The following is a 14,765-nucleotide window of genomic DNA, read 5'->3' as shown; positions in this document are numbered from 1 at the left end:
GGGTGCTCTCAGGTGCCCTGTGTTCTATTCTGGTTTCCATGGTGCCCTGGGAAATCAGAATGTCAATGGTATTAAAGGGCCAAAGTACACTGGCAACTCAGCTGGATGGTGGACCTGGAAATCCCGGACATTTTCTCTTCTTTTTGTCCACAGTTTATAGAAGAGGAAACCAAAGCATGGATTAGCTCTGTACCTTGCATGCAATTAGCTGAACTTGATTTCTACAGGGAATATCAGATTATAGAATTTTGTTTTAAAATTTCTTTCTAACCTTTCACTTTAGAACATTCTAAATTACTTCTGCTATCTTTCTCAGCACGCACCTTTATGCGCTGGAACCGGATGTTTCTGAAGAAACAATCTCCCAATGTCCTTTTGTCTTTGTAAGACAAGTAGAACAGACTAAATACCATTAATTGGTTATTACCCTGTGTCATGTAAGCATCTAGTCAAGAACATCTGTGCTGTGCTTTGTTGTTTCAGGCGTGTCTGACTCTTTGCAGCCCCATGGACTGTAGCCCCCCAGGCTCCTCTGTCCATGGGGATTCTCCAGGCAAGAATACTGGAGTGGGTTGCCATACCCTCCCCCAGGGATCTTCCCAACCCAGGGATTGAACTCAGGTCTCCCTCATTGCAGGCAGATTCTTTGCTGTCTGAGCTACTAGGGAATCCCCCCTAATAGCATACACTGAATCAAAAGTGAACACTTCTTTCATTTAAATTTGATACCTAAAATTTAAATGTTACCTTCTGAAAAAATGATAATGTAATTACCTTGAGAGATAAAGAGAGTTGTATCATGAACTATATTCCCTTTCTTCTTCGACTGTTAGGAAACCTAAAGACCAATCTCTGGCTTCCCAGAGTGAGAAGGATTGATGCTGACCTTCAAAGCAGGATGATGTTCCCACCCCTACTTATCTCCTATTCCTGGTCTAGCTTTTATTTTTATTTTATTTAACCCTCATTGTTTTAAATTTTTTGTTTTAATTTACAAATTTCTTTTAGATGACTCGAGTCTGTTGTGAAAGCAAGTCAGGCTATAAAAAATAATCAAATATAGACTATCCAACTATTAGGATGCTACTCAGGATTTTAGACAGCTTTGAATGTGATTCATGGAGAGTATTCATTTTGTTCATTTGTAGCAAGTATAATTAGAGCTGCCAATTTTTTGCTTTGACAATTGGCAAATTCCTTTTGGCAAGTTTGATTTCATTTTTGTGTGGGTATAAGAAGCAGAATATAGTTTATTTTGAAATGAGTACTGCCAATTAGCTATTTTTTTCCCTAAGCAATCTTTTACCTCCCTGTTATTCTTCTTGCCATTAATCTTTATTTCTTTCATTAGCATGGTTACCATTTCTTCAATATCTTTTTTGGTTCATGACTAAATGTTGGCATATACTTCTTACTTCAGAGGCATGGGTCTCTGCAAATTGTAAGAACCACCCCATTCTGTCTGCTCCCCAACTCGAGCATGCATGTCCCTTTTCTGTTCATTAATCACACATATTAATAATTTTCATCTCTAGCTGAAAATTTAGAGCTTCCCTCATATCTTCTTTCAGAACCCACATACAATTGTTATTCTCCTGCCCTCTTTCCCACAGCTGTGTGATGTGCTCAGTCATTCAGTGTCCAACTCTTTGTGATCCCAGGGACTGTAGCCCGCCAGGCTTCTCTGTCCAAGAGATTCTCCAGGCAAGAATACTGGAGTTGCCATGTCCTACTCGAGGGGATCTTCTCAACCCAGGGATCCAACCCAGGTCTTCTACATTGCAGGTGGATTCTTTACCATCTGAGCCACCAGGGAAGCCCCCAGGAACATCTAATTTTGCCAAGAATTTATAGAAGAGGAAACTAAGGTATGGGGTATGCAAGTACCTTGCACACAATTTAAACATGCTCTCAATGGCCTCCGTACTCTGTCTACCTGAGGTAAAGAGAAGATGAATTATTCCATCTTTTCATCATCACAGGGTCATTCTTTGCTCTTCTATGATATGAAAGTTCGACTGCAAATGGAAGTTAGCATATGGTGTTAATAAAGTAAATTGAGAGAAAACTCCTATATTATACCTATGATCCAAAAATTTTATGTACTGTCTTTAATTTCTCATTCATTTTGGATTTATTTACACCTTTGATGTACCAGATAATATCATTTTCACTGTAAGAATCACAAATGTGGAAAATGCCTGGTTGCTAATTTTAGGGGTTTAGAGGCCATTGGGGTGGGAGATGTCTATGAAAAACATAATAAAACCAGACAAATGTTGGTGCTTTAGAACACCAAGGTAGAAAGGATGGCTGGGATTTCTTAGAAAGTTTAATGAGAGAGTTCGTATTTGGGCATGGCCTTCAGGGACACTGGGGAGTGGCTTTGTGTAAGCTTATTACTTTAGAATGTCAGGATTAGCTGAACTTGATTTCTACCTGGAATATCAGATCCCACTCTAACCTTTCATTTGTGCTCATGTACTCGGGAAACAGAATACTCTAAATCCCTTCTACTATTTCTCTCAATGTGTTGACCCACGTATACCTTTAGTGTAAGAGAATCAATGGTCTAAAAAAAATGGCTAACAACTGGGGTAGAACTTTTCACTAAGCATTTTATTACTATTTTTTTAATTGAAGTATATTTAACTTGGGCTTTCCAGGTGGCACTGTGGTAGAGAATCTTCCTGCCAATGCCGGAGACATGGATTCAGTGTCTGGCTTGGGAAGATCCCCTGGAATAAGAAATGGCAACCCACTCCAGTATTCTTGCCTGGAAAATTCTATGGACAGAGTAGCCTTGCAGGCTACAGGCCATTGAGGTTGCAAAGAGCTGAACAAGACTGAGCAAACATGCATGTGGTACACAGTTGATTTAAATTTACAGTAGTTCAGGTATACATATCACAAAGAGTCGGACCGAGAGACTGAACTGAACTGAACTGAGGTATACATAAATTGTTAAGTAGACAAAACATACTTGATTTAGCAGAACAAACCAGAGTAAGCTTAGTTACCAAGAGAATACTTAGGTGTTTTAAGATTTATTAAAAAAAAAAAGGGAAACTAGTTTAATTCTCGAGTGTTTTTTCTCTTGGCAAAAACATTATGGAACAGTGTTGGGTAATTATTTATCAAGGAGATTCAGGCTAGAAATACTTTTTTATTTAGTATAAGCATGTAACAGACATCCTGTTTTTGTAGAAAAATATGCAGACAGTGTGGAGGTATTCTTGTGAGTCAGATATTGGACCCGCACATGAAAAACTCAGTCCTCTTGCTGCTGCTGCTGCTAAGTTGCTTCAGTCGTTTCCGACTCTGTGCGACGCCGTAGACAGCAGCCCCCAGGCTCTGCAGTCCCTGGAATTCTCCAGGCAAGAACACTGGAGTGGGTTGCCATTGCCTTCTCCATTGTGTGAAAGTGAAAAGTGAAAGTGAAGTCGCTCAGTCGCATCAGACTCGTAGCGACCCCATGGACTGCAGCCTATCAGGCTCCTCCATCCATGGGATTTTCTAGGCAAGAGTACTGGAGTGGCTTGCCATTGCCTTCTCCTCTCAGTCCTCTTAGTGGAGCTTAAAGTCTACACAATTACATTTAACACAGGGCTGGAGAGAAGAAATACTACAGTAAAGACAAACAATGAACACTGAAAACACAAATACCAGAACAATTAAATGTTGCTGAAAGGATAAGCAAAGCCAGGCATGCAAAAAGATGTGACTTGTATGTCTGGTGGGGGGTGGTGGAGTAGAGATGGGGGTCAGGGAGGGTTTGGAAATGACTGTAAGCTTGAAGCATAGAGAGCAGAAGACATACATTCACTTCATTAAGAAAATGAGAATAGTCTGGCTTGACTAGAGTAGTTCTCAGACCACAGAACCTGCAGGTTTGTTAAATTGTTGATTCCTGGTCTCTAGCCCTAAAAGGTGTGAGTTAGTCTGCTTAAAGTGAGGTCCACTTAAAGTGAGGTCTGCTTAAAGTCAAGTGACTTTCTGACAGGTTCTCCCAATAGCTCTGTCTATTTCACTTTAAGGCAGAATGGTCTGGCTTGTGGTGATTTAAACCTTGGCTATTAGAATCATCTGGTGGAGAATTTTTTTTTTTTTTTTTAAAGCTGACTCCTGTTCTTATTTAATTAGTGTAGAATGGAACTCTATATATTTGCAAAAGCCTCTCCTGGAGGAGACTTGCTGGCATAGACTTGAGGGTAAGCAGAAGAAGGGAGTGGAAAACAAGAAAGGAAGTTGCATCCAGTGTTTGGAGAACCCGGGCATGTGCTCAGAGGTAGGAGAGAATGAGCACATGTAATCCTAACTGTGTTTTAGAAAGTTGCCTGTGAAGTGCAGAGAAATTAGAGGTGGGGGATACTGGAGGCAGCCAGAGCACTTTTCAGAATTCTGCAGTTGGCAAATTAGTGCCCTTACTGTCTGCCAGTCGATGACTTTGATTTAGCTTTTCTGGAAAGCAATTTGATGGTCTAGATCATAAGCTTAAAAACTCATAATCTTTGATTAAATAATGTCTTCCAGATACATGTCATAAAGAAATACAATTGACAAGGATTTTAATGTAAAGATGGTTATTATGGAATTAAAAGAAAACTTTGAAAATTTAATAGATGTATTAATTATGGATTACTTGGTGCCCTGAAACAATTTCTGAAGAATATTTTAAGTGGAGGGAAAAATGGCATTCTCTAAATAAAGAATATAATATACAAAATTATATGTACTATGTGATCCTAATTTTATTTAAAAAATATAGAAACCAGAGTAGAGAGAAATCTAGCCAAATGTTAAAATTAGTGGAATTTGGTGGTGATATTTGCATTGTATATTCATAATATTCTAAGCTTGTCTACATTATTGTTCTGTTTAGAAAAAGAAATTGACACTAAAAAAAAAAAAAAGGCTGTGGTGATGGTTTGATGAAAGGTAATGCACGTTTTGTTCCGCTTGTGACTCTGGGATAGGCTCACTTATCAGCCCACTGATGGATAGAATTCATAAAATGTTGGATCCTGAATCAGGCTCAACAAGGGGTGTTTGGGCCTAATGAATGAGTCAAGATAGGAAGACATAGAGATGAAAGATGGAGCAGTTACCAAGACACAGTGTAGGAGTCCAGAAAAATCTTACATGAAGTGAAATGTTTGCATAACTAGCCTAAGGCATACTACTGAGAGAAAGGTAGGTCTTTAAAAATTTTAGCTCAGTTGGACAGTTAGAATTTCAACTAAAGGAGTTGCTGAGATGGAGAAAATATGCATGTCATCACCAAGATTTTCATGACTTAATTGGACGTGAGATGTGAGAGATGCAAGGATATAAAGATGCTCTGTGGGTTTGAATGTCAGTAACTACAAAGTCTATGCTTTTTATTTTTTTTTTTTCATAGAGATGGAGGATAAAGGAGGAAACCTAGATTTTGGAAGAAAAATTGTATGTATTATGTTGAAATGGAGTTTCCATAGAAAGGTGTAGGTATAAATGCAATTAGAGTCTGGAGAACTGGAGAAGTCTGGATTGTGATGCAAATTTGATAGTCTTCTACATTGAGGGAAGAGTTGAAACCATGGGAACCAAAATGATTGTGAGATAATGAAAGGAAACAAGACAGTGTAGGTGGAGAAGAGTACCATGTATACCTAATTTTAAGAAGTGGGCAAATGGGACTCAATGAAAGAGGTGGCAGAGCATTACAGGTGCAGAACAAAGGAAACACGGGGCCATGAAGGTCAATATAAGAGAGAGGTATAAAAGTAGATGGTAGAGTAAAATTCTAGAGAGGTCAAAAAACTTGAGGACTGAGATGACCTACTAATATTGGCAATTACAGGTTTCCTGGAGTCTTAAAAAATAATAAAGTGGCTGAGAGAAACCAGTTTGCAATTGATCAGTTAGTCATTGTGGTCAAAGAGTAGACCACTCTTCAAAACATTTGGTGGTAAAGAATGAAAGTATCTGATAGTAAATTATAGAGGAGGAAGATTATAGGGTAATTATGCTTCAGTAATCCTAAGTTTTTCTCTATTAAAAACTAAAATGCTGTGTTTTACTAAATTGCTGTTGTGTCCAGCTGGTAAAGTGGAGCCTAAGAATGGAATCCATGTGTTATATGCTTTGAAATATTTTAGGATCATCCCTTCTAATAGAGAAGTTGGAGACTGCTAATAAAACTAAACTCTGAGCTTTGTTACTTTTCCTCCCTTACAAGATTTATTTTCTGGTTATTTGATGTTTGGAAGAACTCTAAAGATATATGGCTTACTTAAACTTGCTGTGCACTCTATATCATGTGACATTAACACAACAAATCACAATTTAGGTTTTCAAAAATCTCTGAGTAATGGATTTTTGAGTATCAAAAATATCTAAGTATCTTTCTGTACACAAAGATAATTATGATTCACTTCAGTTTAGTTTCTCAGTCGTGTCCGACTCTTTGCGACCCCATTAACTTCAACACACCAGGCTTCCCTGTCCATCACCAACTCCCAGAGCCTACTCAAACTCATGTCCATCATGTCAGTGATGCCATCCAACCATCTCCTCTGTTGTCCCCTTCTCCTCCTGTCTTCAATCTTTCCCAGCATCAAGGTCTTCCAATAAGTTGGTTCTTTGCATCAGGTAGCCAAAGTATTGGATATAATTATGATTGGAATAATTTTTATAATTTCAGTACAAATATTTACTCTGGTCTATATATTATATTTATTAGAACAACAGCATCAATAAGCTAATATCTACTTTGGTTCTTGCTTTTGGCTTACTTCTGATCAATGTGCTGTGGGGAATGAACAAAATGAACTCTGAGAGGGAGCTTCAAATTGCTGACATAACAAATCCCTCTTGCTGTTAAGGAAGACATAGGACAAAGAGTCTAATTAATAATATGACACTCCAGTTGCTTATCTTATAGGAAGGATGACAAGAACATGTATACATGAAATACTGAAAGAGGGAAATGATATTTCTTCCTAGAGTACTTTTGAGGAAATATGATAGATGTTTCAATGAGTAAAGTGGTGCTAGAGCTATTCAAGAAAGTTATAGGAATATGAATTTAGTGATGCTCAATAGAGAACCATTACATATTTTTACACAGGGAAATACTATGCGGGTGCCACATTTAATGGTATTAATAACTGTATTCATGATGTTTGGAAAGGCACAATTTTAGAGTCAGAAATGCCTGCTAAAATATTGTTGTATTCCATAAATGTAATGAATATTTAGGCTACAATGATACTTTTAAAAGCATTTGTTTTTAAAGGGAGAATATTATTCTAAGTTCAGTTCAGTTCAGTCGCTCAGCTGTGTCCAACTCTTTGCGACCCCATGAATCGCAGCATGCCAGGCCTCCCTGTCCATCACCAACTCCCGGAGTTCACTCAGACTCACGTCCATCGAGTCAGTGATGCCATCCAGCCATCTCATCCTCTGTTGTCCCCTTCTCCTCCTGCCCCCAATCCCTCCCAGCATCAGAGTCTTTTCCAATGAGTCAACTCTTCGCATGAGGTGGCCAAAGTATTGGAGTTTCAGCTTTAGCATCATTCCTTCCAAAGAAATCCCAGGGCTGATCTCCTTCAGAATGGACTGGTTGGATCTCCTTGCAGTCCAAGGGACTCTCAAGAGTCTTCTCCAACACCACAGTTCAAAAGCATCAGTTCTTCGGCACTCAGCCTTCTTCACAGTCCAACTCTCACATCCATACGTGACCACAGGAAAAACCATAGCCTTGACTAGACGGACCTTTGTTGGCAAAGTAAAGTCTCTGCTTTTGAATATGCTATCTAGGTTGGTCATAACTTTCCTTCCAAGGAGTAAGTGTCTTTTAATTTCATGGCTGCAGTCACCATCTGTAGTGATTTTGGAGCCCCCAAAAATAAAGTCTAGCACTGTTTCCACTGTTTCCCCATCTATTTTCCATGACGTGATGGGACCGGATGCCATGATCTTTGTTTTCTGAATGTTGAGCTTTAAGCCAACTTTTTCACTCTCCACTTTCACTTTCATCAAGAGGCTTTTTAGTTCCTCTTCACTTTCTGCCATAAGAGTGGTGTCATCTGCATATCTGAGGTTATTGATATTTCTCCCGGCAATCTTAATTCCAGCTTGTGTTTCTTCCAGTCCAGCATTTCTCATGATGTACTCTGCATAGAAGTTAAATAAGTCTAAGTAATCATATATTTTTAAGTAACCAGAGAAACAATGTAAATAGTAAAAGAAAGAATAGTGAAATATTTTGAAAAATTGGCTGTCCTAGACATGTAAATGGATTTTTGTTAATTTAGCCAGCAAATCTTTATTATTGTGCAACCTTTTCAGCCTATGCTGAATTCAAAGCTCTTTTGCTCATTCTAATTCAGGAAAATTTCACATTTCTTCAGAAACATAGAGGTTTTGGACATTTCAGAGCCTTGTGGGATACTAAATATCATTGTTTTAATATATGTGATTATAAATGTCACTTTATTTGTGAAGTGAGTTACAGAAAGTGAAAGTTTACTGAGGTGACTACTTTGGAGGACAAATTCCCAGAGTCTTAAGTGGCATGACAGTGGGGGGCAGTGTAGGCATCTGGTCCTCCATCACCGCTTTGCAGTGTTGCATCTGCTGGAGATGCATAAAAGCCATTTTGGTCCATTCCTTACCTGTCACTATACTTCCTTGTTTCTACTACAGAGACCTCTCAGCTATATATATGCCACTGTTGACCTCACAGAAAAACCCTTTCAATATGTACACTTATTCTTGGAGGGATCCTAGGCAAATCTATCCTGGACTTAGTGTGTTGTTGTATGCTTAAATATTGATAAATAATTATATTGTGCCTCTTTCAGCCTTGAGAGGCTCTGAGGTTTACATTTTGTAAGATATTGGCTGAACTAACTAGAAGGTCTTAACTCCTAACCCAATAGGATCTAGTTAGTAGAAATAATTATGATTTTTGTGTGATTATTTTGTATTCTTGCAAAACTTTTCAATTGGCTATGCCACTTTTGTTCAGTTGTGATATACTCAGAAAAATCCAGCTATTGTTATAAGATGTCTAAAAACATAACTATAAACACAAAATTCTCAGAGTCATATTGCAAATTTTAGGATCAAATATTGAGGCCCTTTGGATCAACTACTCCTTAGAATTATCAACTCTTTTGGACAAACAACTTTTTGTTTGTGTTATAATTGCTGTGATTATACCTGTTTACAATGATAATTTTTATTAAATTTTATTTTTAAGTCTACACTTTTTGGTTTTGACTTGATGAGAAGGATAACTTTGTTTTCATCATAAACAGAGCTGAAGGTATAAGATTACTTTCATATCTGGCAGTTTTATGGAGTCTTTCACAAGGTAGAGAAATAGCCTGGCCTAAGTCATTGCTTGACAAGTTAAATCTCTATTCCACAAAATATTATACCTAATTACCATGGAACCATATTCAATTACCATGGACCCATATCTCATTTGTGTGGGTGTGTGTATGTGTGTGTGTGTGACTTTTCAGTAAGACAGCACTCTGGTAAAAAGAAAACATACTTTTAAGCTTCATCTCTTGACTGAAGGCTCCCAGGATTGTGGGGAGTGATATTCAATGAGTTTCCAGATGTGAAGACAAGTAGTGTGATGTGTGTTCAGTGATCATCCTTAGTTGTTAGAATTTGCTTTCAGTGATATATTTTAGGATCAGAATAGCCTTAGATTTTTTATAAGGTCATTCTCTAAGATCTATGTCTCATAAAAAGAGGAAAATTGTTCTAGGTCATGTTTTTATTGTAAAAAAAAAAAAAATACTGGTAGTACATATCCTCTGCCTTTAACAAACTGAATTAAAGAAATTTAAAAATGTAGTAGCCTTTTGGAATGAAGACAACTTTATACTTATAAGGTGTACTTTTAAAAAGAGGATCTTTAGAATAAAAATCTTTTCAGGGTTAACTAGAGCATACTCATGCTCTGCAAAATTTTAAAATTAAATAATCAGATTGTGATTGCTATTTTCTACTTATTTGTTTTGAGTGGCATACTTTTACTATCATCCTTTATAGTTAAGCTATTTTTCTATAATGAAATGGAAAGGGAAAAAAAAGTTTATGCTATGAAAAGTTAAAAAAGAGATTTGTATTGGTAGGGGTGATGGTAAAGTGGAAAAAAAAAAATTCAACCACATCGTACAGGGAGCTAGATTAAATCTTGAATGCTCTGTGTTTTGTGAGTAGGAAAGAGCCATCCTCTGAATACTAGATAACATCTGAGTGGAGAGAGTGTTGCTACAGCAGTATCTGGGAAATACAATCAGGGTGTTTGAAGCCAGCATCTATTTATCTTAAATTAATCATTTTTCCGAGTAGGCAGATGATAATCCTGGTGCTGGATGCCAATGTCTTTTTATTCATGACACAGATAAAATGGGAGCTCTTTTTAGATTGGTGAGAACTATATAAGGATTTCCAGCTGTAACTCTTCTGCAAGATCATGGACTGCTTTTTTTACTTTCTGACATTCTTTTGGCATTGAGAATCAGTAAATAATTGTTTCTTGAATAACTTCTTGAGCACAACTAAGTCTATTGTACCTTTCTGCCTTCAGGAGAGTATAAACAAGGTATTCTAAATATGAGGAGGCAGCATTTTTTCCTCCTTCACTTTTAAATTCTTTAGTCAGTGGCGTTCCTATAGCTGAAATGAAAATAACTTCACTAAGCTGCTAGGTTTTGCAGGTGTTGGGACTCCGCTGTCAGTGGGAGCTCTAGGGTGAGTGGTAGCGTGGTGGCTCTGATGCAGCTGACCTCCTATGCCCATGTGACACCGCATTGTGGGCCAAGCAATTGAGCTTGCACTTTAAACTCTCTTTTCCAAAAAAGTAGGCTGGAGAAGTGATCCGATTCTTTAGAAATAAATAATAAATTTTTAAGAAGTAGAACTTACTTCCTAAGCTTTGTCAGTTAAACATTATATTATCAACTTGCCTGGGTTAGAAAATAAGATAGCAAAAAACAGCAAAATTTCTTTGCCCCTAAACTGACCAGTTTACCAGAAATTTAACCATTTTCTCACTCCTGCTTTCTCTACAAAATACATGTATGTGCATACATACATGTTCATCAGGAGAAAAACTTTATGCATTATGACTGCTTGGTGTGAGAGATCTAACTTTTAGTCAAATGTTATGGAATATATGCAAGTGTAGGAATTGTAGTCCTAATGGAAAGAATCTGAAAATAATTCAGAACTGAAAAGCAGTGACTCACATTGTTGGATTCAATTAAATATCCTAGTTAACGGGATGAAAGTTAATCTAACTTAAAAATTCGGGAAGGGTATAAGTAAATCTATAACATGTGCTATGTCACTTTCAAGGCTCTTGAACTCAACCCTCATTAAATCCCTGTAATAGACCATGCTTCCCTGGGTTGTGGCTCATTTGGTAAAGAATCCACCTGCAGTGCTGGAGACCTGGGTTTGATCCCTGGGTTGGGAAGATTCCCCTGGAGAAGGGAAAGGCTACCCAATCCAGTATTCTGGCCTGGAGAATTCCCGGGCTGTATAGTCCCTGGGGTTGCAAAGAGTCGGACACGACTGAGCGACCTTCACTTGACTTCAATAGACCATGAATAGGGCTCAAGGTGACCCTTAATGGCACTGACCAAATCCAGCTTGATTGAAATCTCCAACCAACATACAGTTTCAATTGATTGAAAAGGTAACCTCAAAACTATTTTTAGTGATATTCATTCCTTCATGGATAAAGAGTTTTTAACCTTGGAAGATTTATAATTTACAGTAGAAATATTTAAAATAGTTAAATGTTTTGCAGCAATATTTTTGTGTAAAGAAGAGATCTGTGTGTATGTGGTATTTAAGAATTTCTAGTGTATAAGAGAATTTGCCCTACCATGTAACATCTTAAAATGATTCTGTCTTAAAATGTGTAATAGTGTAAATGATTTAAATTTTTAGATTGACTCATTTTAAGTTGAAATCTTACCAAGTTACATATAGTGTTGGATCATTCAAGATTTTATCTTGTGTGCATGCTCATGCTCAGTCATGTCCAACTCTTTGTGACCCCATAGACTGTATCCTGCCAGGTTCCTCTGTCCATGGGATTTTCTGGCAGGAATACTGGAGTGAGTTGCCATTTCCTACTCCAGGGTATCTTCTCAACCCAGGGATGGAATTCACGTCTCTTGTGTCTCCTGTATTAGCAAGCAGATTCTTTACCACTGTGCCACCTGGGAATCCTTTAAGATTTCATAGGTATCTATATCTATCCATCTGTTTATCTACCTATCTAACCTATTCAGTTTATCAGACAGACAATTTTTAAAGGGATTACTTTTAAAATAATTATTTTTAAAAATTAGACAAGTGATCAATCAAAATCTTTTAAGTTACTATTAAAATATTTTACACTAATAATTTGTAAATTGATCTAAAAACTTAAAGGTGAGTTAGGCTTTTAGATTTGCACCTTGAATAGATTTAACTTTAAGCTTTAAAACTAAAGGAAACCTAGGAATGATCTTTTCTATGCATAAAGTCTTCTCTCAAGGACACAGAAACACTTTTTATTGACAACATTGATTTGTCTTGTCCCTTATCAGATTGTGAAGAGAGAGCAGTCAACACTTTCCATTAGAGTGAATGCCTCCTGCCCAGGTGTTTTCAGCCTCTCAGCTTCGTTGCTTTCTCTGCTAGCAGAAGGTTGCCATTTTCAATAATGGTGATTAGCCCGGAGTCTCGGAGATCAAGGCTAAGTAGGATGAATCAACTTGAGAAATGGCTCACATGCATTCTGGCAAGGCTTCCACTTCTTTATTATTTTATATAACCAGGTTGTATACATTTCTTATAGAAAATGTGGAAAACAAAGAAAAGGAAAATGATATTTACCTGAACATCATAATTTAAGAAATTAACAATTGTGCATATTCTGTGATTATCTTTTTCTAATTGCAGTTGTGTGTAGGTATGGTTCAGTTCAGTTCAGTTCAGTTGGTTAGTCATGTCGGACTCTTTGCGACCCCATGAACTGCAGCACGCCAGGCCTCCCTATCCATCACCAACTCCCGGAGTTCACTCAGACTCATGTCCATCGAGTCAGTGATGCCATCTAGCCATCTCATCCTCTGTCGTCCCCTTCTCCTCCTGCCCTCAATCCCTTCCACCATCAAAGTCTTTTCCAATGAGTCAATTCTTCGCATGAGGTGGCCAAAGTACTTGAGTTTCAGCTTTAGCATCATTCCTTCCAAACAACACCCAGGACTGATCTCCTTTAGAATGGACTGGTTGGATCTCCTTGCAGTCCAAGAGACTCTCAAAAGTCTTCTCCAACACCACAGTTCAAAAGCATCAATTCTTCGGCACTCAGCTTTATTTAGTTTCACATATAGTGAGTTTACACAATAAGGATCACTGATCTGACACACACACACACTTTCCATACCATGTTGTTATTATATGGCTTTCTACTTTGTTTTCACCACTCAGCAATATATTATGAATGCCTTTTAGAGTTAATAAAACATAAATAAGTACAAAAGTACATAAAAATATATTTTAAAAACCTGTGTAAAAGTATATAAAAGCATACAATGTGTTAATAAAATATAAGTCAATAAAATTTTGTTTAATGGCTATATAGGCCCTTACTAACCAAACCTCAACTCTTGAGCATTTTGTCTACCTCTTTGTTAAAATAAGCAAAACTAAGTATACCTCTTTGACTCATGCCAATGGACAGATTTCATTTTTGTTAATTCATATCATAATTTCATTAAGATACTTACATATGTGAAATATCTGGAGAAATGATTATATGTTCTTTAAGGATTTAGAATCATATTATCAAGTTCCCCTCCAAAAATAAGAACCAGTTACTACCCAGTTAATACTCTAAAGGGCCCTAGTTTCTTCTAGTTAAGAATGATGTTTTGAAATTAATATTGGGGCTTTAGGTCTACGAGTTGTTATTGAAGTGAAATTGAACCCAGGTCATTCTCAGTGAACAGGGCGCATACACACACTTACATTGATATTTCTATGCATATATTGAAAACCATTGTTCATGCTGAAACCTCCAATTCTAATTCATTGCCACAGCATGGTGTTCTAATTTTCTTTCTTTCCACATTTGTAACTCTTTAACAGCAGGATGTCTGGTGCCTTCTCTCTGTGTGATTACTTAATCACCACACTTGAACTTCATCCTCTACGTAGGCAGTTAGCACTTCCCCATCCAGTGGCTTTATGACCGAAATATCCATGAAGGGGAAGGAATGAAAGGGAAAGGGTACAAAGAAAATATTAGAGCTATATTTTTTCTGTTTAAAAACTTTTGTTCATGATTCTATTTATAAAAATAAATATTTAGAATCATTTTAGGCTAGTGAAAAATTGCAAAGATAATACAGAGAGTTCTGGTTTACCTCACATGCTTCTTACCTGTTGTTAAGATCATACATTAGTATATGTGTCACAACTAATGAAATGACATTGATATATTTTAATGAAATAAAGTCCATAAATGATTAACATTTCTAGTAACATTTATAAAGGAAAAAAATGATTATATCCCTGTATCTCCAATATTCTATTTTCACTGCAGTCCCCTTCCCCTCCCCCCGAACTTGATTGTTATTTAAATAGAAAACACTAAAATTGCTGGTGTGGTAGGAATTCCTAGGAGATCATCCTCCTTATAGATTTTCTGGGGTTTTGCTGCAGCAAACTATTATCTGTAGCTCAGAGTG

The 14,765-nt window shown here is 37.2% G+C and overlaps 1 protein-coding gene across 1 annotated transcript in view; it reads left to right on the top strand.

Annotated features, from left to right (window-relative positions):
- The first annotated feature begins 4,124 nt into the window (after window positions 1-4,124).
- The window catches only part of ZNF804B (zinc finger protein 804B), a 517,429-nt gene continuing 506,788 nt past the window's right edge, over window positions 4,125-14,765 (top strand). Inside the window, exon 1 of the mRNA XM_086396255.1 lies at window positions 4,125-4,288. Coding sequence (XP_086252381.1) covers window positions 4,277-4,288 — 12 coding nt within the window. The 5' untranslated portion in view covers window positions 4,125-4,276. The remainder of the gene's footprint in view (window positions 4,289-14,765) is intronic.

This window comes from Bos grunniens, chromosome 4 (assembly GCF_055505025.1).
Source record: "Bos grunniens cultivar Pamir isolate PY7600 chromosome 4, Bosgru_T2T1.0, whole genome shotgun sequence".
Taxonomy (NCBI): domain Eukaryota; kingdom Metazoa; phylum Chordata; class Mammalia; order Artiodactyla; family Bovidae; genus Bos; species Bos grunniens.
Note: the sequence above shows the minus strand (reverse complement) of the source record. Positions and strands in the feature narration are given on the sequence as shown.